This window comes from Agelaius phoeniceus, chromosome 1, assembly GCF_051311805.1.
Source record: "Agelaius phoeniceus isolate bAgePho1 chromosome 1, bAgePho1.hap1, whole genome shotgun sequence".
Taxonomy (NCBI): Eukaryota; Metazoa; Chordata; class Aves; order Passeriformes; family Icteridae; genus Agelaius; species Agelaius phoeniceus.
The window spans coordinates 31,786,954-31,808,530 of record NC_135265.1 but is presented as its reverse complement, the minus strand read 5'-3'; the positions used below and the strand labels follow the sequence as shown (position 1 = coordinate 31,808,530).

Below are 21,577 nucleotides of genomic sequence, written 5' to 3'. Positions count from 1 at the left end.
CTTCCTAAAGTGTCAAGGATTATTAAACAAGTTCTTCAGTCAAAACAGATCAATACACAAAAAAAAAGGTTACAGTCTTTCCTTGTCAATATTACTGTGATCTATCAAACATGCTATTAGTGCATGTTCCCCGTGCCTGTTATGTGGTCAGTCAAGTAGAGCAAAATGTAGTTTGTGGATGCATTGAAGAATGATTATGCTTGCAGTTATTAACTCTCTGAACTAACCTCTAATTATAACCAGAGGAATCCTTGTCAAATGGATTTACTTTCTTCTACTATATTTAATATAATTATTTTTCCCAAACAGGTAGTTGCCTGTTTTATTAATTTTTTCCATGTTGAGCTGATCATGTCATACATTTTCCATTGTTTCTGCCATCTCAGTATTTATTTTCCTTTATATTTCCCAAGAGAAATGGAACAACTGATTGACATGTATCCCCCCTCTTCACCATGCCATTCTTGCCCTACACAACTGGGGTATTTTTTTGCTAGTTTATACATTTTGAAAGCTTGCCTGAGACAGTGTAAACCTTGCAAAGAAAATTCTTCATGTGTTAGTCTGTTAATTCATTTTTTGGTTGGTGTGTGTGTTGGGGTTTTTCTGTCCTCACTCCAAGTTAACCAATATCAAACCAAAGTGGTTCCATGTGAAAAGGTTCAACTGACAGTACAGACTTTCTGACATGTTTTTCCTGTGTGTTGAGGCAGAATTCTGTCATGCTCATGGAAAGAAGCTTTTCTAGTACCTTATCTCATCAAAAGCACAGCACATTGTGGTGTCCCCCTGTATCCTTCTCTGGGCACTCACCTCAATTTGCTGAAACTGGGACACCAGAAGCCTAAAGGCACCTTTTATATGCCTGGATATCAGGTTCAATTTCCTGCAAGGCTCTTATTGCATATTTTGCTCATGCATCTTTAATCTACACCTGTCCAAAATAAAGTGTCACTATCCAGGCAGCACACTGACAGGCAATTTAGTTCCACAGTTGGATGTTCAAGACTGGATCCTGACACAGTGTCATCCACATCACTTTGTCATATCATTCCTAGACTGAAATAGCAGAAAAACCATCCTACATATTTGCAACATATACAGATGATTTGGGTGCTTAAGTCTGCTGTTAATATTAATTACAATAATAATTTCAAGAGCTTTAAGAGCTACGAGAAACTAAAACATTGGTTTTTCTCTGTGGGTGGTTTCCTTGATGCATTCTGCTTTACCCTGATGCTGTGAAGAGAGCACAGCTTTTGCAGGATTTTTTTATCACATCACTGGGTCAGATGAAATATTTAAATATTGAAAATCAAGAGGGAATTCTTCCCTGCCTGTGCTCAGTCCTTAGATTTAAAAGTAATTATTTCTATGAAACATGTAACTCAGAAGTGCCTGATTGACAATTTCTATGGAAGAACTGAAGAACTACTTCACTACCTGACCTGGGTTTGATTGTCTGGAAAGTGGATCCTTTGCTTGCTTTCTGGCTGGATAGTAGATGTGCTTTTTCTCATATATAACTGGAAAAATCTGGAAGAGTGTTGCCAGAATCAAGTCTTTGGGACAGAGAAAGGATGATTTTTTTTCCTTTTTGGTCATGCCCTAGTGACTCTGAGGCATGAAAAGGATTTCATCTTATGCTACCACTACTTCTGTCCCCCACCACTGCTTCCTGCCCTCAAAGACCTCAGCTCGTATCTATCCTGCCCAAAGCTGACTTGTGGCATCAACAGACTCAGACATGAGCCTTTCCCAGGGCAGGACATAATGAATACTCTGCAGGGCTGGGAGTGCTCTCTAAGCCAAGCTAGTGGGCAGATGTCTCCACTTGCCACTGACAGGCAAGCTGCTCAGTTAAAGACCCAGCGTGATTCCTGCAAGCAGCCTGGATGTGAGAAAAAGTCTAGCTGAGTGGAAAGAGAAGAAATCAGGGTAACGAAATATAGAGTACTTTGGAGGTATCATGTACTTAAAAACCTGTGATCACAGCTATAGTTCACAGGGATATAAATAGCTAACAGAGATTTTAAGAATCCTGGTAGCTCCCACTTCTCTAGGTTGATTAAAATTTTTGATAGCTGAGGTTTCTGTGTCATCCTAGCAAACATTAAAAGTACTTAAGGAAAAGCAGCAGGGCTCTGGTTCACAGGCAAAATGTGGTAGAGACAGACTTTGCCTTGCTCTGCAATGTTTAATGCATGAGTTATGGTGACACTGAAACATTTGTGGCACCTAGAAATGGAAATTTTATTTTGTAATGAAACTTCTAAATTAAAGGTGTTCCTTACAGAGTACTTTCAATATCCACTTTGAAGGAACAGCTGTTGGCTTCAGTCAATAGTACAATACTACAATACTTGTAGTATTGTAATCTCTGTGAACCAAAAGCTGTTTCACAGAACCTCCAAAAGTGAAGAAACTCACTGTGCTTCCAAAGCACGTACAAGTATACACACTAAGTGAGAATTCAGTGTGATTTTTAACTATTGTTTTTATAGGTGTAAGGACATTCATAGAAGAATTAGGCTAATAAACTTACAATGTTTTCTCTCTTCATGAAAAAGAAAAAAATATTGCAGTTTCATAGTGCAAAGTTGGATCCTTTAGGTAATTTGTTAGTGATATCTTTATTTTCCATTCCCTGTTCTTGAAGAAGTTATTAAGAAGTAAGTAGAAGAAAACAAGTTTCTTTTTTCTTGATGCCTGAGCGAAATATGGAGTATTTCAGAGTGGTAACTAAAATCTAAAAGATAACATCAAAACTTAACTACACATTCCTGAGGCTTTTGGAAAGCAATATTCCCAAATGTGTGGTTTTTAACTGAAAATAAACACTCTACCACTTATGCTTATAACAAGCAGTTTTAGAAGTGTAGATGTGTGGAAGGGAGGGAAGGATACTTGCCTTGTGGAGGATGTGTGTAGAGTATAGCTATTTTTGTTTGCATAGTGTTCCCCAAAGAGGCTGAAAAGCAGTCAATTCTGGGTTGAGCAGACCTGAGCAGAGCCTATGAAAACCCACCTGCAAAATAGTGGAAATGTACTGAGAGGATGACCCACTTCAATTCCCACTTTTGTTGTGCTGAGGGTACCACCCTTTAGCTCCAGCTCAGGTGAAGCATTATAAGAGTGATTGTGTCAGTTCCAAGCAGCCATGCAGGCAAATGTTGGGTCTACAGAAAGTCTCAGCCCTGGATTCAGTGTGAATGGCTCTCCTGTTCCCACAGGTTGATAAATTTTCAGAACATTGAAAAAGTAGGTGCCAAACTTGGCAAATATTTAGCAACAGAGTAAACTAGTAGATATATCTATTGAAAATTCCTTTCTATAATTACAGCCAAAATGGCAAGATATTGGGTCATACTAAATTAATGTTTCTGTTGAACATTAAAAGCCAATTTTATCTCTGTTATAAGTGAGATACAGACACATTTCCTTGATTGCCTCACATGCAGCAGGCTAAAATAAGTCAAAGGCTTCCTCACTTCAGCTGAATGTTCCATTTGCTTTGCTGTACTGCCACTGCCTACAGTACAGCTCTGTCATCAAAGATTTGTAACTTGGGTCCAAGAGCCTTTCATTAAACTCTGAGCTGCATAAAGCTGTTCTAGGCCTCAAGAGCCAAGGGACAGTTAAAATATGGCTTATTACAGTAGCTAATGTTTGCTCAAAAATATATTAGTCTGCCGAGAAAGGGCAGTGGTTTACATTTGTTGGTGATGTCCTTCTGACGCACTCCCTCTTCTGTGTATTGCTGTCTCTTTAGAATTCATTTTCTTCTCTCTATATAATAAAATTTAAATAATTCAGTATACTCAGTATTTGGTTAGATGAGGACCATTTTATTTAACATTATGACGCATTTACATTTCTCCTTTTTCAGAAAGAAACTTGAAAGTCTAACAACCCAACCCACATAAGTAGGAAGTCATTTTCCCCCATGTAACCCAAAAGTGAGCCTTAGGAATGAAACACGTCACCAACACCTGTGTCTATTTCTTGCTCTGTCACTGCTAATGCATGAACTTCATCCTTGACACAAAGGCCATGAATCTTTTTGAATAAGGGTAGCATTGTCTGTGTGGGGAACATGCCGAAATCCATGGGGAGACATGGCCACAGCAGAGCTCTGTTGTTAACAAAACCTGCTTTTGAAGAAGTATTAAGGTAGAATGGAATATAAATTGCTAGTGTTTTGGTCTGGAATGTTAATACTTGAAAAACACAATGGAATGTGTTCTTTCTGATTTTTGAAAGCAAAGGCAGTGGTAACGTCTTTGCCTTTGGGCTTTTCTTATTTTCTTCATTACCACTGTTTTAGACACATCAGGATATGTTTTTTTTTGGTAGTGAGACTGGGAAAAAAAAAAGGTGCATTTGAATTTTGAAAAACCTGGAAGAAATTTCTGGAGGCATTTTATGCAGCAAAAAATGCTGTCTGCAGCAAATCTGTCTCCTGACTTCTGTGAAACTGAACTTTCTACCCAAGACTTTCTTCTTCCTCTAGGGCATCTAGTGCATTTTTCTTCCTCTGTAACAGTGCTGCCAGCAGTGCCCTGAGTCTTGAGTTACATGCTCTTATGGGTCAAGCAATCCTCAGCAGAAGGCACCTGGCAAACTGTTGCTTGCCCTCATACAAGTGCCACATCTCTCAGCAGTCACTCAGGTTCACTCACTGGTCACCTCCACAGCTGATCTCTTTCCAACCTCTTCACTTCTTCACTTCCTCCTGACTTCCCACTGTGAATTGACGTGCCATCAGTCAAATAATTCCTTGCACCATTAAGCACTTGTCAGTTTACATCTTTCTTATTCAGTTGCTACAGCAAATGAAAAGCTTGGTCTTTGGTTCTTCCTATACATAATTCCCTCTGTTTGCAGAGAAAACTTTTTATACCTTTCCCTTTCAGTGTTGATCAGTATGCCTGTTTATCCCATATGCATCCACCTCACTTCTCTTGTGAGTGATTGTTCTTCAGAATTTGTTCTTTCAAGTCCCTAGTTAATAGGTTTCTGCTATCAAAAGTTTAATTTGAGATGATATTTTATCACGGAATGTATCCATGGAAAAGGGTAAGCATTTGCTTTTCTTATTTTCTTAGTCTCATAGAAAGAAACTGGGGCTTTAGTCATTCCCAGCACTCAGGCTGGAAGAGAGAAGAGGTGGGACCCAACCCTAGTGTCAGCTGATGTAACCCTGTGCAGGAGGCACATTGCCCAGTACCCAGGGGTGTGTGTACAGCCTGTCCCCAGCATTTCCCACATCCCTTGACATGCTGGCCAGATGTGGTCATCTTTTGCCCAGGAATGTTTATATATCCCCCCTTTCTCTCATCCTCTCCCTGGCTGGCCTGAAGATGTGCCTCAATCACAAGGGATCCCTCATCATCCTGTCATACCAAGAAATGCTTTCATGGGGGTGGAGGATTATTTTTGAAAGTGGTTTTCCTTTTCAGTATCTGCCTTTTCTAACTCTATGCCAGGCTAGTGATGAACATTTTGAGAAATTCCCAGAGGGAACTTTAAGGAAATGGTTTATTCTATTTGCAGAAGTCCTTATTATGTTTAAAAAACTTCCACATGCAGTCTTGTTGTCATGTCTCTTTCAATATAATCCCCCTGTGTAAAGAGATTGTTTTTCTTTCCCTTTTACTCTCTTCTCCCTTCTCCATGAGTTTCCTAATTTAGCCCCTGTTAATTTGCACTCTTATGCCCTCTTGTCGTCCTTATTTACTCCCTCCCACTTTATGCAGCTACTGAAATAATTGTAGGTGCTTTAACTATTTCAAGAACTATTCTTAAATTCACTTGTGAATTTTCAGCAAATTGTCTGTCAGAGATTAGTGCTGGCAACAAGTACACTGGTACTGTAAAATGAAGGCTTACTTTTTGTACATTTTTTTAGATTTAGAGATTTTAGACTATGGATACCTTATGCTTGCATGATTAAACCTCCATAGAGTGTATGTAGAAGCCAGAGATAATTATCTTGCATGTTTATACAATGTGTTCAGTTTTTCAGCATTTTGAGAAGCAGCAGCAAAGCAAAAGTGATTTCCTTTGAAGGAGTCTCTATATATGTTATCAAATATCCTCACTTATCAGAGACAGAAGAAACAGTGATATCTCTATACAGATGTGAAATACCAGATCTTAGAATTAATGGTGTTGGGACTAAGGAGGCATTTTAGTTTCCAGTTTTGTTCTGGTGGGGTAGTAGTAGCAGAAGCCAGAATGTATTGGCATTGGAGGTCAGCTTTACCTACTAGCTAAAATCGGGACTCCAAAGGCCAAATAAAAGAGGTTTCTGGTAACAAAGGAACCTGAAAATCTATACAGCCCTCAAGGTGCTGGGTGTTGAGCTTTGCCTGACCTCAGCCTTGCATGCTGCTTGTGTACAAAACAGCACCTGAACAGACTGCCATTAGCTGAAGGTACCTCTTGTGGTAAGAGCAAAAAGTACCAATTTACACTTGCAAGAGGAAAAATAGATATCTTAAATCATGGCATTGGGCAATGAAAACAAACAGCTGGCTTCAGCTTTCTGCAGTAATGCTTGGATATAAGGTATGCTTCCTTTTCCCATAACTCACTTACTGGAACTGGAACTGAAAATTCCTTTTTCTTACAGCTGCAGCAAATACAGGCCCAATCCTTTTTTCCTTTATTTTAAAAGTGATAAAAAGAGATCTACTTAGACTGCAATGTTTGCTGCAGCAGTGACAAGGCTGCAATATTTCAGGCTCCCAAACAAAGCTATTGTATCCCATGTATGGACCCCAAAAAATTCTGGATTTTTTCCTTCTGTCTTCCTTCCCCTTCCTTGTTTCTTTGTTTGTCTCATTTTTCCCCCAGATATCTTAATGTATCTGTTGGTTGTCAGCATTTATAGCTCACTACATATAGGATGTGTCTGAGGATTTGGGAATGTCACTAGATGATGTCTTGCTTTTTAGCACTAGCTTGAAGAGCTTTTCTGCACAAAAGATCTCTCATCTTTTATTTCCTCTAACTTCTGTTTCTGGGATACAGTAATTTCAGCATGTAGGATACTAAATGCTCACTTGAAATTTCTGTAACTCCTGTTTCTATAGGAGACACAACAAATCCTCCTTTCTCCGGCATTAGGCAATGTACCTTGAGAGGCTCATCCTTCTATTGCCTGCCACAAAGGAACTGCACCAAAATGAAACAGAACTTCTTGTAGCCAGAACAGGGAAGAAAAGAGACCTGAATATCCTCTCTTAGGCTGCTGCTATGATGGTGTGGTCTCTAAGGAATGATACTTTAAGTAATTCTTGAGCTGACTAGAAGGAAATCTGACCTGATCTTCTTTCTGAGAGGAATATAAGAAGAATAATAAAGCAGAAATGGTTGAAAATACTTTCTATTAATTGGCATGGAAAGTAACAGATATAGATCTTCCCCCTTAATGATTCTACTCGAACTTACCTGAAAACAGGAGATAGGATGTCTACTTTATTTTTAAAAAATATTTTATTCAAGACCCGAGTGGAAGTTATTGCATAATTGGCTCAGTTCCAATTGCAAGACACTTAAATTTGTGAGTTATTGGACTCCACTAAGGGCTGGGGTATTGCATTTTTCTGGAGCTCTAGCATCTGCTGGGTTTGATGCACATACAATCACAAGACTCATGATTGTGACACTATTGGGCAGAATTCATAAATTTACTCATCGTATAACCTTCACTTTTTTCATGTCATTCTACAGGAACAAACTCAATTATTCTTCAACAGTTTCCTCTTTTCCAAATTGCATACTTGCTGATGTTTTATATGCTTGACTGTCTTCTAGGAGGAAAATTCTTCCAGTAGTGGAACTGATTCCCTAAGCAGTGGAGAGATTCCACGAAGTCAGTCAGAGGGGACTTTGATTGATGTGGATGACCGGGCACCTTCAGACAGCTACAGTATGACTCTTCTGCTATTTTCTGTACTAAGGCTCTCCAGCTAAAGTCTTTATTTCTGCAAAACTCGGGGTCAGGCAGGCTGGGAGGAAGAGTTGAAATCCTTAATGTTACATTAACAAATACTACTTAGAGTAAGTTTACTGAGGGTCAAGGTGGGGAAGAGAGGAGGAAGTTCTTAGCCAAACTAGATTAATTTATGGTTTTAAGAGCATAAAGGCAGGTAAATTTTGAGGTTAGATGAATTTAAAAACTGAAGTCTTGGCAAAGTCCGTACTATTTTAACCCCAAAACTGAGCAAATTTTGCCCTCTACAAGATAGGCATTCTCTTAGCTTCTTGTCCAGTAGCAGATATAACAGCAAGCCTGACACTTGCTGTGTAAGTTGTGGAGCAGGAATTATTTCTTTGCTGACATGCTGCACCCCAGTAATTGTGCTTTTGTGCTTTCTCACGCTCTTGGCATGAGAAAGCGTCTGTCCTAGTGACTCAGGCTCTGACAGAGTTTTCTGCTTATATTTTTCCTGTAGAAACATGCCGTTTAGGATGGGAAAAAAAAAACCAAACAAAACCCTTATGTTTATTTTGGGCTTAATTAATCTATATTTTTAATATGCCATACTGATCTGACTGTAATAATATCGCAGCACAAGGAAAGATTTTGGCCAGTCGGCAGAGACAAAAGAACTTTTCAGTGGTGCTTGAACAGCATGTCCCCCTCTGGTGACCCTGGTTAAGACAAAGTGCTCGAGGAAAAGGAGGCTGCCCCTGGGCTCAATCCCCCTGGCAGCTCACCTGGAAGGCTCTTGTCAAGACAGTGTTAGAGCTTTGTAGATAGGCAGCTGGCAAACAGGTAAATTCCACCTTGGTTCTTCCAAACTGGGAATTTTCTGGAACCATGGAAAGGCATCATGGTTTTGGCTTTTTATTACAATTTGAAAAAGGAAACAAAAAGAGAAGTACTAACATTTAATTTATTTTTTCTTTTCGTGGCTGTATGCATTGTCATGCTTGCATTTGAGCAGTATAGAATTACCTTGGAAATGGAAAGTACTATGGAAGGTGTAATAATGTAAGCTAAAAATAGAAATAATGCCTTTTCCCTCTAAAATTTAAACTCTTTGCAAGAATATATAAAGAAGGGATGGTATAGCCTCTATATATAGGAAAAAAAGGGCAAAATTAAGTAGTAGAAACCCTTAGCATAAAAAGTTGCAGATATTCCATTGCAAGAAGGGTGAGTTGCAATCAACTGTAAACCAGCTTCTCTGAACAATTGTTAATATAAAATGTAAGGATGTCTCTTCTTCAGAAAAAAATAATTATTACTGCTAAAACTGAGATTTTTATTAGAAAACATATATAAATATCTCTTATGCACCTGGATTTGTCTATTTAAATGCAATCTCAGAAAATTAGTAGTCATACAAACATTTCTCTCCAAACGTCAAGTTGTACAAGGTCTCATAATTTATACCAATGATTGTTTTCTAATGGAAAGCTAGTACAACCAATTCCACACACATGGAGACAAATTGTTAGAGTGCTGCTATCAATTAAATGCACATGTACTAGCATAAAAAGGAATCTTGAATAATGCATTTATCTGTACAGTCTGCAGTGTTTGAAAAATGAAACTAGTTGTTTAATCTTTGCAAAGAGACAGACACAAAGGAAAGAAGTCCACAGCACTTGTAAGAGGCCAAAGATTAATGGAATATAATGGTTTGAATCTTATGGAGCTTTATCATACTCAATGCTAATTAATAATCATATGAGTTGATAATGATCAACACCACAAAGAAGTGTCTTTACATCCTTCAACACCCATTTGCTATTCAGCACTAATTTGTTAGCAGTCTTTCTATTAAGTAAGATTCTTAATTAAATCAACTTTGATACTGTGTAAAAACCAGAAGGAGAAATACTGAAATTATCTATGTGTATTTGAGGAGGAAAATTTAGTCACTTCTTAGTTTAACAAACTATCAGTTCGACATGAATGGAACATCTCAAGTCTCCGTGCTTCAGGAAATGCTTCTTTTTTCTTTTAAACAGATGCCAATGAACGTAAACTGGATTTGGATATTGACTGGCCTGGTGTATTCAAACATGCACAATCTGTTTCCAAGACTAATCCTTTCTGGAATGAACTGTCAGGATCCAACCCTTTTGTACATGACATAGCTGCCTCCAATAGAAATGAAAATAATAAGCGTCTTTCTATCTTAAAGGAAAAACCTTATTTGTTCTCTAAAATTTCAAGCAATAGGGACTCTTTGGATTCCTCAGGTGATGAGCTAGATATTGACTGTCTCCTAAGAAAGACTTCAACAAGAAGATCTGGACGATCCAAGAGTGTCTCTGACTTCCTGGATATAGTTGATAACCAAAGATTTAATCCTCACAAGACAGCACCTCAAAAAACTACAGTTTCTGATATGACATGGCTTCAGAATGACCGTGAAGCCTACAAGATGGCTTGGCTGAGCCACCGACAGCTCACCCGGTCCTGCCTGGATTTAGAAGCCATGAGCCACAGCCCTGGGTGGGCACAAACACAAGCTACAGACATTCACGTAGTTTGTAAACTGAATCACGAAGGGGGCTCAGTACAGCTACCTGACTCAGATATCAACATTCATGTCCCTGTGGGTCATGTATTACCAGGAGAATTCCAAGAAGTTGGTTTAAAGGCTATCCTTAACCCTCCATTGTCATGCAACAATGAGCTGTCCAGCACAGTAAGTCCTCTGATAGAAGTTACACTCAGCAACCTCAACACAAGTGAAGCCATTTTCCTAGAAGTGAAAGTTGCAGCTAAAGTGAAGAGTGATCCACTCAGCCAAGTTATGAGTGATATTGTGTGTTTTTTTAGTCTCAACAAAGAAGGACCTTTTAAGAAGCTAGAGAATTGCTATATTTATCAAGATACCATACAAGTAAAGCTAACAGATCTAAGTCATATGATGTATGCAGTGATTGCCATACAAGCAAGCAGAATCCAGCCTCCAGCAACTAACGTGTGGGACTACGTCCATAGAACAGTCTCAGTTGGAATTTATGGTCCCAAATACATTCATCCATCTTTTACAGCAGTTTTTACAGTCTTTGGTCACAACTACATTCCAGGAAAACTCACAATTTGTGATATAAAAAAGGGGGGGAAAAGTATGCCTCCTGTGGTGTTTCAGCTGTGGGGAAAGCATACATTTCTGCTTGAAAAACCACAAGACCTAAACATTTCTTTGATATCCTGTGATCCAGACTTTCAAGTAAAAATGGAAGATCAAAGCAAAAATATTAAAAAGGAGGAGTTGAAAACTGGTGAAATGGTCCGCCAACAATTCCTGTTTTCCATGCTTGGATGCAGGGAGATGCATTTCTTTGTTTTCCTTGTTCAGATTAAAATCTTGAAAAGTAGCCAAGTAACACAGTTCCATGTTACGACTCCTGATCCAGCTCCAAAATTAAGTGGAATTATTAATAGGCCAAAGCGCCTACAAAACCGCAAGGAAATCAAGTCTGCACCATGGCTTTTGATACCAACAATAAAATATCCAAAGTTCCAAGACAAAACATTGAGTGTCAACACTTATGGAGTGGCTTTGAAAACTGTGTTACGTCAGAATAAGATTGACTATTTGCTGGAATATTTTAAAGGAGACACAATAGCACTGCTTGGTGAAGACAAAGTTAAAGCCATTGGACAAACTAAAACGAAAGAGTGGTATGTGGGAGTTCTCAGAAGAAAGATTGGTCTTGTACATTGCAAAAACATTAAAGTGATTCCTAAGGAACAAGCTATGGACACTGCTGATAGTGAGCTAACAACCAGGAATCTTGTCGAACAAATTGCATTGCCATTCAAAAAACTGACTTATATCTACTCGGTAGTTCTGTCTACAGTATCAGAGAGTGTTTATGACTGGAGAGCTTTAGCTGAGGTGTTGGGATACTCACATATGTCTTTGGATGACTTTAATGAGGCACATATTGATAAAGAATCAGAAAGAGTTTCACATGTTGTGAAAAAGATGAAGCAAGACTGCCATGCTAACAAAAAAAAAAGACTCTTTCTTTATGAACTCATTGTTGTAAGTATTGCATGAGCTAACTGGCTTGTTGGGAATGTATTCTCAAGAAACTACTCATTAGTAATCTAGGAACAAGAAAACATGATTCTGTATCCTTGCAGGATCTTTATAAACCTGAATATATATCTAAAAGTTGTAGTCACCAATAGGTGGAAAATACATCCAAACTCTCGTGAAGAATAACACTTTGATCAATACATTCTGAGCAGTCTTCTGTTAATGCTGCATGAACTGTGTTCATTTAGTAGGTTGACTAAGATGTCTTTTCTGGTTTTTAAATAGCCATGATTGAAATTGTTTTGTCATTTGTCTTGGTAAATTGCTTTCCTGAGAAATTCACATTCCTGTTGTGAAATATTAAGTAACATTACTATACTGTGGGAATTCCACTATACATACATAGGTATAGATAGATATCATCTATCTGTCTATATAGCTATCTATATCTATGTCTATATGTGTGTATATATATATATACATAGATATTTGTCCATGGTAAGTTGCATGTCTAGCTTATGTCTAGCTTAGCTTCATATAATTAAAAGGGACACCTCGATCCAAATGTTGAGGGCAAGATTTTTCTATCCACACCTTACAACTTCATAGTCAAAGCTGTAGTGGCCTAAGAAGGATTTTGCAAGTATTTCAGTATGTATTTTCATGGACCTCATTTGTAAGCCATTGGACAACTTCTATGTGATTAAATACTGCCAAATGTGAATCAACAGTTTATTCTAATTACTTCCAGGTAATAAGTGGCACTATTAATAATCCTAATTTACTTACTGATCTGTGTGCAAATTAGTTTGAAATTCATGGTCACTTAATACTCTCCTTGGCTCTGACAGAAAAGCTGACCAACATATTAAGGGACAGAAGATAATTAAATTTCTGATATACAAATGAAGTATTATAAAAATGGATTTTTAAAAACTCTCATTGCAGCTATTCATCTAAAGCCTTTTGACTATCCTGAACTGTAAACCTCAACTGAATTTACTTCTCAAAACTAGTTTATCCCCTTTGAAGTGTTAACAGAAATTTCAGCAGGATTCAGAGTATTTTGGTAGCAGTGGCCACTTGCAATTCTTAAGAGCACATCAAACTTTGTGGAATAAAACTGAGCCAATATGAAGTATAGCAAAGCCTGTCACAAAAAGGAGAGGGAGACCTAAATGTGAAAATTGTCTGCACTTTTAACTGAATACAGTTAAACAGAGTTCATTACAAAACAGGCAAAAAGTGGGGCATAATTAGATTAAGCTTATAGAATCACAGAACAGCTTGGGTTGGAAAGGACCCTAAAGATCATCTCATTCCAACCACCCTGTCATACCTTTCACTCGACCAGGTTGCTCAATGTCCTGCTTTGTGAGATTCATGTATTTTTGCTAGGAAGGGCCAATACATCTATATATCAAACTCTACAAGGACAGGCCAATCCTGTCCTTGTAGAGTTAGATATAAATCTAGATGTCATCCATGTAAATTTTGGGTGGAATTTTCAGTTACTTCTTTAAAAAAATCTCCATTTTTTTGTGTTTTATAGGGTTCTTGCTTATCAGAGCAGACACAAACTGAACAACTTTAGTTTAGGGGAATTTTGTACAATACACTGTAGTCAGTTTCTCACTTCTCTGTCTGCCAAGTTCTATTGTTTGCTGGGAGGACTTAATTGGTTAATACTTTAAAATTAAATCACATGTATGTCTGATTTCTGCAGAAAACCTTGATACTTCAGTAAAAATCAGTATCTAAAAAACAAGGAAAATTTCTGTGTTTTGATCTTGATCTTTCCCTGAAACCTAAACAGTTTCAGTGGAATATTTTGGTGTGAATTGAGAAGGAAAAAACCCAACATTTATTTTTCCTACTAGCTCTTATCCAAACAAATAAAGAAAGAAGAATGCAATGTATCTGCATTTCAAGGTTATACTCCTTCAACCATTTCAATTTGAGTGTCTTTAAATGCTCTTTTGGCAAGGAGGAGGGAATGGTTTCATGTTTGCATTTCTCCTTAATGGTCAAAAAAATTATTAGTTCTGTGGGAAGAGTAAATCCAAAGATGCTGGACAGTGTGTAATTTTCCAAATAAAGCCCTAGATTAAGGACCACACCTTAGTATAATAGTGCTCTAACTAAATTTTGAAGTCTCATGTCATACTTCTAAGAAGCTAAAATTTTTTGTTGCCAAATATTTTTGTTGGAGAAGTATGATTTCTTTCAGGATCTTTAAGTTTGGCAGGACCCACTTGACACTGGAATGCTGAAGCAGCTGAATGCCAGCTTGATTTTTTTTTTTCTTAAGCTCATGGGCATTTTTCCTCTGAAAGTGTTGGCAACACCATTTTGTAGGAAAAAACCCCACATACTTTTAAGAACACAAAAGTAAAAAACGTCTTCCTGTTTATGCAGAAATGCAGAATAGTGCTATAAAATTAAATTAAAATGCTCTGTTTGTAATTACTGGTGAAGGATCACTAATGAAAATCATTGTTGCAGGCACTATTGAAAATAGATTGCCAGGGACTGGTGGCACGTCTTACCCAGGACACCATCATCTTGACTTCAGCTGTCAAGCTTGGCAAGAGCTGGCGGGAGCTTGCGGAGAAGCTAGCCCGCCTCACAAAGCAGCAAATAGAGGCTTACGAAGCGCCCCACCATGGGAAAAATGGAACAGTAGCTCTGGAGGTAAGGGGCTGGTGTTAACAGTGCATGCACATTTCCTCCTCTGCACAAACACAGCCAGGGATCCTCCTTCTTCCTGGTTTTGTAGGCTTCTTTCTTTTTGCACTGTCCAGTGAAGGTCTCAGTTCCTGTCTTGAGCTTCAGGGCTGGGTTCAATCCTTTTTTACTGTGCTGTCCACTTGTTAACCTCATTCACACCTCTGCTGTCATTTCAGACACAGTGAGGAGGACCAGCCGGTCCTTGCAGGAGCCACTTCTAATCACACTCTGTACAGCTTTTGCTATTTCCACAAAAAGGAAGCTGACTTCTATCACTAATACTTTTCTGTGCCAGTTTAACACTTTTTATCATTTAGCTTAACTAGCATGAGAAGAGGTTGGAAGCCCTGACACCAATTTTACTTCTGATGTATGAATGTGGCAAATCTATGCTTTAAGTTTATAGTTTCTCAGGTAGATAATGTATTGGGTTTTTTTTTTTTTTTTCCTTTGTAAAGCATTTTTCTTGTACAGAAGTTTGAGCTTTGTATAAAAGCCAATTTATCCTCTCAGATGTATTTTAGTGCATACAGACCTAAGGAGAAATTTAGGTGCCTAATTAAATGTCTAGTGCCATTTGAGGTGACCAGAGATACCCGTGGCATCCTTGCAATGTCAGATGTGCCACAAGACTTGGGGTGGAGCCTTGTCCATGTTTCTGAGCTGAGGGTCAGACTCTGCTCCTGGCATACCTCTGCCTGGGCAGCCAGGTTACTTTCTGCCCTTGTCTCCTCTAACACCAAAGCATGCAGTAGCTCCATTCTTTCCCACAGAGTTATGTGCCAATGACTTCTAGGTTCCAGACTGGTTTTTACTCTGAAAATCCCTTTTTTATGAGCATTGCTGAATGATTCTTCGGACTTGATAGCTTACATTCAGGCTTGACTCTGCCTCTGCCTAGACCATCATCTCCTGATTATTGCAGGTTTTGTACATGATCCAGACTGCATTCCCTCTCCCTCATCTCTTAGTTCCAAAGGAATTGCTATTTCCCATTCACAGGTTCACAACTACTCAAGATAATTTTTTCTTCCTTTTTCTATTTCCCTGTAGCTGGTTCTACTTATTCCCTGCCAAACCTTTCCTTTCCACTCCTTTCCACTGTCTGAATCCAGTGCATCTGTCATCTTGTTTTCATTTGTTTGGTGATGACTATCAAGATATTTCTGCTCTAATCATGAACTACTACCACTTATTCCTTTTCAATGCTCTGCCCTCCCTCCCCAGTCAATATTTGATCAAAATTCTACGTGTTTGCTCATGTGCTTCTGCACTTTTCAACAAAATTATCTCCATAATTGTTGTTTGTAATCACGGCCTCCTTCTCAGATCCAGTTTTTCTCTTTGAGCTATTTTGTGTAGTTTTTTTTCATTTCTGGGTACTTCAGTCAGGATGCACCTTCCTCCAATTTTTTCACATAAAATTATCAGCCTTTCCAATCCCATGTCTACTCTCTTGGTTTTTTCTTTTTTACTGTTAGGTTGTGGCTTGTCTGATTTCCTACACTTTTGTTCTAGTTACTAAGCTTTCTGTGTTTGGCTAACAAACCCCCAGCTTTCTACAAGAAGGAATTATTGACATGAACAATATACAACTCTGCTGGTCTCCATGTTATTTGGGAATGTCTCCCCTTTGCTGATAGACAGTATAAATAAAACAATGTTATAACTATTTTTCCAGCATCATGCCTATTTATTTTTATATTAAGAAAATTTTTAAATAAACACTTATTTTGCTATGAATGGATTTTAATTTTCCATGAAGCCTATCTTCTACCTCATACAGTTTACTCATTTGTTTTCAAGAGTTTTTGTATTATTTTTATGGCAAACCATCCAGAAAATTCTCTGCCTTTCAGTGGCAATGTCTGCTGACAAAACAGTGCGTTCAAATTCATCATAATTAAAACCTTATAATACAGTACTCTCTATTTTTTTCAGAGAACATTCAACAAGCAATCAAACATCAGAATTTTGCTGTATTTCTGTGTCATTTCTCAAAGATTATATTTGGCCTATGGATGATTTATTGGTTTTGGGTGAACTTTTTAATTGTGCTTGTCCATACGGGTGTGAATTCAAAGCACAAGGTTTCTAGCACTGATGTCTCATGTGAACACTCAGTACCCTCAATGTCCTCTGAATCTAACCTAAATTTCAATACTTTCTAGTGGATATCAGTGCTTTCTTCTGACCTCCGACTTTTTGATTGATAGTAGTTTTTGGCCTTAAAACCTGAAACCCAGCAAAGCTGGGGGAGGTTAGTAAGTTTTGACTAGTTATTGAGGATTATATGAAAATATTAACTAGTTCATTCCCCACCAAGGATTGTCCCATCATCAGGAGGATTGATTGGTTAAAAAAGGCTTCTGCTTTTAAACTTCATATTTTTCTTGGTGGGAGAAATTTTCTTGCAGATGATGACAGAGGCAACTTGAGGTGCCTACAATTGGTGCATAGATTATGAAGTATTTTTCATCAGTAAATTCCAAATCACTTTGCAGTGGATATAGGTGTCATTATTGCATACTCAGCAGAGAGAGTGGGAAAGAGAGAAAACTCATGCACACAGCTGAGATGAGACTTGACCAGGATGCTGCAGTGATTGAATGTTTTGCCTGAGATTCTGCTTTGACACAATTCAGGAATTTTGAATGCAATTCAGTCCACCCATTGCATTAGAGTATGTGGATGTGGAGAAGGATCTGCCTTAGAACCACTGCTGTGTTTGCAGTACTAGTTTAATGTGATGAGTGTGTAGATTACTGCTGAGTTAATTATTCATAAATGGTGACCAGTTTACATAAAGCTTTTGATCCCTAAATTCTCCTTTTTCTTCTTTCTTTCTTTTATTTTGTCTTAGATTAAAAAAAAAAATCAGTTGTGCATGATTAGAGGAAACCAAGGTTTGTATTTAAGGATATTTCAGCTGGTTGTCTTATTACAAAGTCAGATTGATCTTCACCATAAGTCTAAGCATAACATCTTTTCCTATTTGTTGCTTTTTCACATTCTAGTGAAGACAGAAGACTTACCCTCATTCTTTAAATATCCTGGTTTAACAGGAATGTAAGAAAATGAGTAAAGAGACCCAAAAATATCATAGCCAGTAATAGAATTTCAGGAGATACCAGCTTCTCTTGTAGAGAATATCAGCTTCTCTTGTTGGCTGCTTTGGCTATCAAGCTAAAAATAAGAATACAGAAATTTTCTGGTCCCAACATAGTGATCTGCTTTAGTTCATTAAAATATGTTATAATATATAATATTTACAGTAGTACATTACAAAAAACCCTATTTTCCTATTTTCAACTTAGTCTTTCCAAAAAAACCAAAAGGATTCATCAATCTCCTTCTTCCCACCTGCCACTAATGTACTTTTCTCCTTCTGTAACCTTATGGTTATGACTTAAGATAGACTTCTTAAAAGAAATATTAGACACCATTCATTTGGGAAAATGATGACACCTTTCTCTCCTGTTGACCTAAAATGAGAAAATTCACTGAGAGATCAGGCACTTTTTTATTAAACTCAAGGTAGAAACTAGACTAATCAGACTGTGAGACAGTAAGTTTAGACTAGACTAGACTAATGAGACTGTGGGGCTGTAAGTCTAAGGGGTTTTTCTTCCATTTGAGTATGGCAGCAGAATTTGAGGGAAATGTTTACAGAAATAATGACAGAATCAGTCTTGTGTAAGCTGAAAGATAGCCCAAAAATATGGAGAAAAGTTCCGAACTATGAGCAAAGAAATTCTCCTCCTACTCAGTTCCTCCAGGGATCAAGTAAATAAAGCTTAAATTAAGGAAGTAAAGCTTTATGTTGTGTACTGTTTGTAAATTAATAAGTTAATATTGAGGAAATAACCAATTTCCTTCAGAGTTATCCTTCACAACCATAAAAACTGTGGGTTTTTTGATAAAAAAGGAAAAGATGCTAAAAACCTCTCAACTTCCTGATCACTTTTGTGTGTGTGTATATATATATAAATAAAAATGTGCAGCCATCAGTCCAGATACATTTATTACTATGCATAGGTATGTTCCTGTTAAAAGAGTGAATGACAGAACCTTTTTGGAGAGTCATAGGTTTCTTTGTGGATTTGTGCATCATCCCTGCAGTTGTTAATTCAATTGCTGTTTGCAAAACTTTTATTGCCAATAAGGAGAGGGAAAACAGAATTTTGATTGCCCAAGTAACATTTGGAAAAGAAGTAGCTGGGAAAATAATTATTTTGTTTGTTAATTGAGCAAGTTCACTCAGCACTTTGAAAGATAAAAGTCCAGCTTGGTATCTGAATCATGCTGCTAAAATTTAATTAATGCCGTTAGACCAATGACAAATTACACCTGTAAGGATTTGCTTCATTTGTTTGGCATAAACCAAATAAATTGTAGTTTGAAAAACAAAAAAGCACTGGTAATCTTTTAATTTCTTTTGTTTCTTGCATGAAAAATTTTACATTTAATGTCTTGATTAAAATTTATAAAAACTTTTGACTTGCCTGTTTTAGAGTGTTTGGGTGCTTTCCCACCCTTTTAAAAAATAGATTTTACAGATAAATCATGTTAGAATCGCAGAATCATTGAGGCTGCAAAAGACCTCTAAGATCAGCTAGTCAGATGATCAAGATAACCCAGCACTGCCAAGCCCACCACTAAACCATGTCCCTATTACCTATGTGTGATTTAAATACCTCCAGGGATGGTGACTCAACCACTTCCCTGGGCACCCTGTTCCAAGGCCTGACCTTCCTTTCAGTGAAGAATTATTTTCTAATATCCAATCTAAATTAATTAAGGGGACTTCATTTTTCTCCCCATCCTTGTTTTCCAGCTCAGCAGAATGGATACCCAGAAAGCAGTTGATCTGGGTATTTAAACCTGAGGCAAGGAAGGCATTAAGTACCTCAACCTTTCCCTCATCCTTTGCCACAGTGTTGCCCCCTATATCTAATAAAGGTTGGAGATTCTCCTTAGCCTGAAGATGCTGATGTCTTTTTAGAAGCATCTTTTATTGTCTTTTATGGTAGTAGCCAGATTAAGTTTCTGCTGCTGTTGTCAGAAAACATTTCTGAAAGGTAAAAAGCATGTTTAAAATTTCCAGGCTGAGTAGAAGGACCGTAGGATGTTGATTAATGGGTAGTAACCATCAAAAGCACAACCAAATAGGGAAACTGTTGCTGGGTTGTCTTGGCTTGAAAAGACAGCTGTCTGCTAAGGAAGGCAGGAGCCTCCCTTGAAATGGAAAACATAAACCCCCTCCCTCCAAATTATTATAATTTTGAACTTAAGAGGCTCTCAGGCAAAAACATGGGAATAGGAAGAACAGTTCTTTACTAGGAAAATTGAAAATACTAATACAATAGTATAAAAAAAGAAAACAAACCACGGACAGAGTCAGAATACGACCTGACACCCTGTTGGTCTGGATGTTGGTAGCAGTCCCATTAAATGGTGGCTGCAGTCCTCCTGCAGTGACAGATGTGGCTCTGTTGGAGCAGTGATCCTGCAGAAGGGTGTAGTTTTCCTCTGAGGGTTCAATAGTGTTGTAGATGGGCCTGGTCCTCCTCTGGGAATCCAGTGGAGAAAAAGCTGTCTCTGGTGTTCCAAATTTCTGACTATACCCGGGTAGGAATGCTTGGCTCCTCCCCCTGGGTGGAGCTTCTCACAATGGGATGATGTCATTTTATCAGTCATGCAGTGAAACTCAATGGCCCGCTAATAGAAGCCATCTCCAGAGAGGGAGGATTGGTTGTGGAAGAGATAAAGAAAACTGCCCCACCTCTAACAGATGGCAAATAGATTACACACACCCAGCCTAAGACATGGATGTATGCATTGCAAAAGATGAAAAGTATTTTCCTTCCACTCTTGTTCTTCGACTTATAGTTTCAGACAAGGATATAGTTTGACTTGGTGTTAATCATCTAAATGAAGAATTTACCTATTATTTACCTCTCTGAGAATTTGAGAGTTTCATAGAAATACCATAAATAAGATTACTGGAGTTTTTATATCAACATACCTCTTTTTATAAAGTATTTCAATATGCTAGAGATTGAACACCTATTTTTTCTTTTCTTTTTTGCGACTTTTCAACTATTTAGCTATTTTTTTTCTCAATAATTAAATTTCTTCCACTACTTTTTCCCTTTTATTTTCAGATGATGTGGAAACCTGCATATGACTTTCTCTACACCTGGGCTGCCCATTATGGAGATGGTTACAGGGATGTCTTACAAGACCTGCAATCAGCCTTGGATAAAATGAAAAACCCAGTAACAAAACAGTGGCGAGAGTTAACTGGAGCTCTGATTCTTGTGAATTGCATGGAGGTGTTAAGAGCAAGTGCCTTTTCCAAAATGGAGGAGGACTAATGGACAAAATATGTTTTTGGAAACTATACCTCTGTGTAGAGTTTATTTGTGTATTTATGTTTCAGAGGTACTTGTAGACCATAACAGAATGAAGTTTATTTTAACTGAGCTGATGTCGGGTCTAGCCCTATGGTTCTCAACTACAGATTGCAGGAACATGCTAGTGGCTTCTGAGTGAATAAGAAAATAATGGGGAATTAAACTAATGAGGTCAACAAAAATGACTTGTATTCTATGGGGTATTTTCTAAAAGGAGCTATTTCTGATTGCACTGACTTCTAGGCAAAGATCAGTTTTAAAAACATAACTATTCATGGATGAGTTCAGGATGTGGAGCCTAGGTTTACATTGTTTTCAGTGAAGTATTAAAATCTAAATATTTAATCTTTTAATATTTGGTGCTCAAACCCCTCAACTCTAATTTATTGGGTGCAGGTT

General features: G+C 37.8%; 1 protein-coding gene across 1 annotated transcript; it reads left to right on the top strand.

Annotated features, from left to right (window-relative positions):
* The first annotated feature begins 6,522 nt into the window (after positions 1 to 6,522).
* Positions 6,523 to 21,139, top strand: MACC1 (MET transcriptional regulator MACC1). Its single transcript, XM_054628981.2, has 5 exons — positions 6,523 to 6,573; positions 7,825 to 7,939; positions 9,994 to 12,032; positions 14,535 to 14,723; positions 20,927 to 21,139. The coding sequence occupies exons 1-5, from the start codon at positions 6,523 to 6,525 to the stop codon at positions 21,137 to 21,139; spliced, it is 2,607 nt and encodes an 868-aa protein (XP_054484956.2).
* The last annotated feature ends 438 nt before the right edge of the window (positions 21,140 to 21,577 follow it).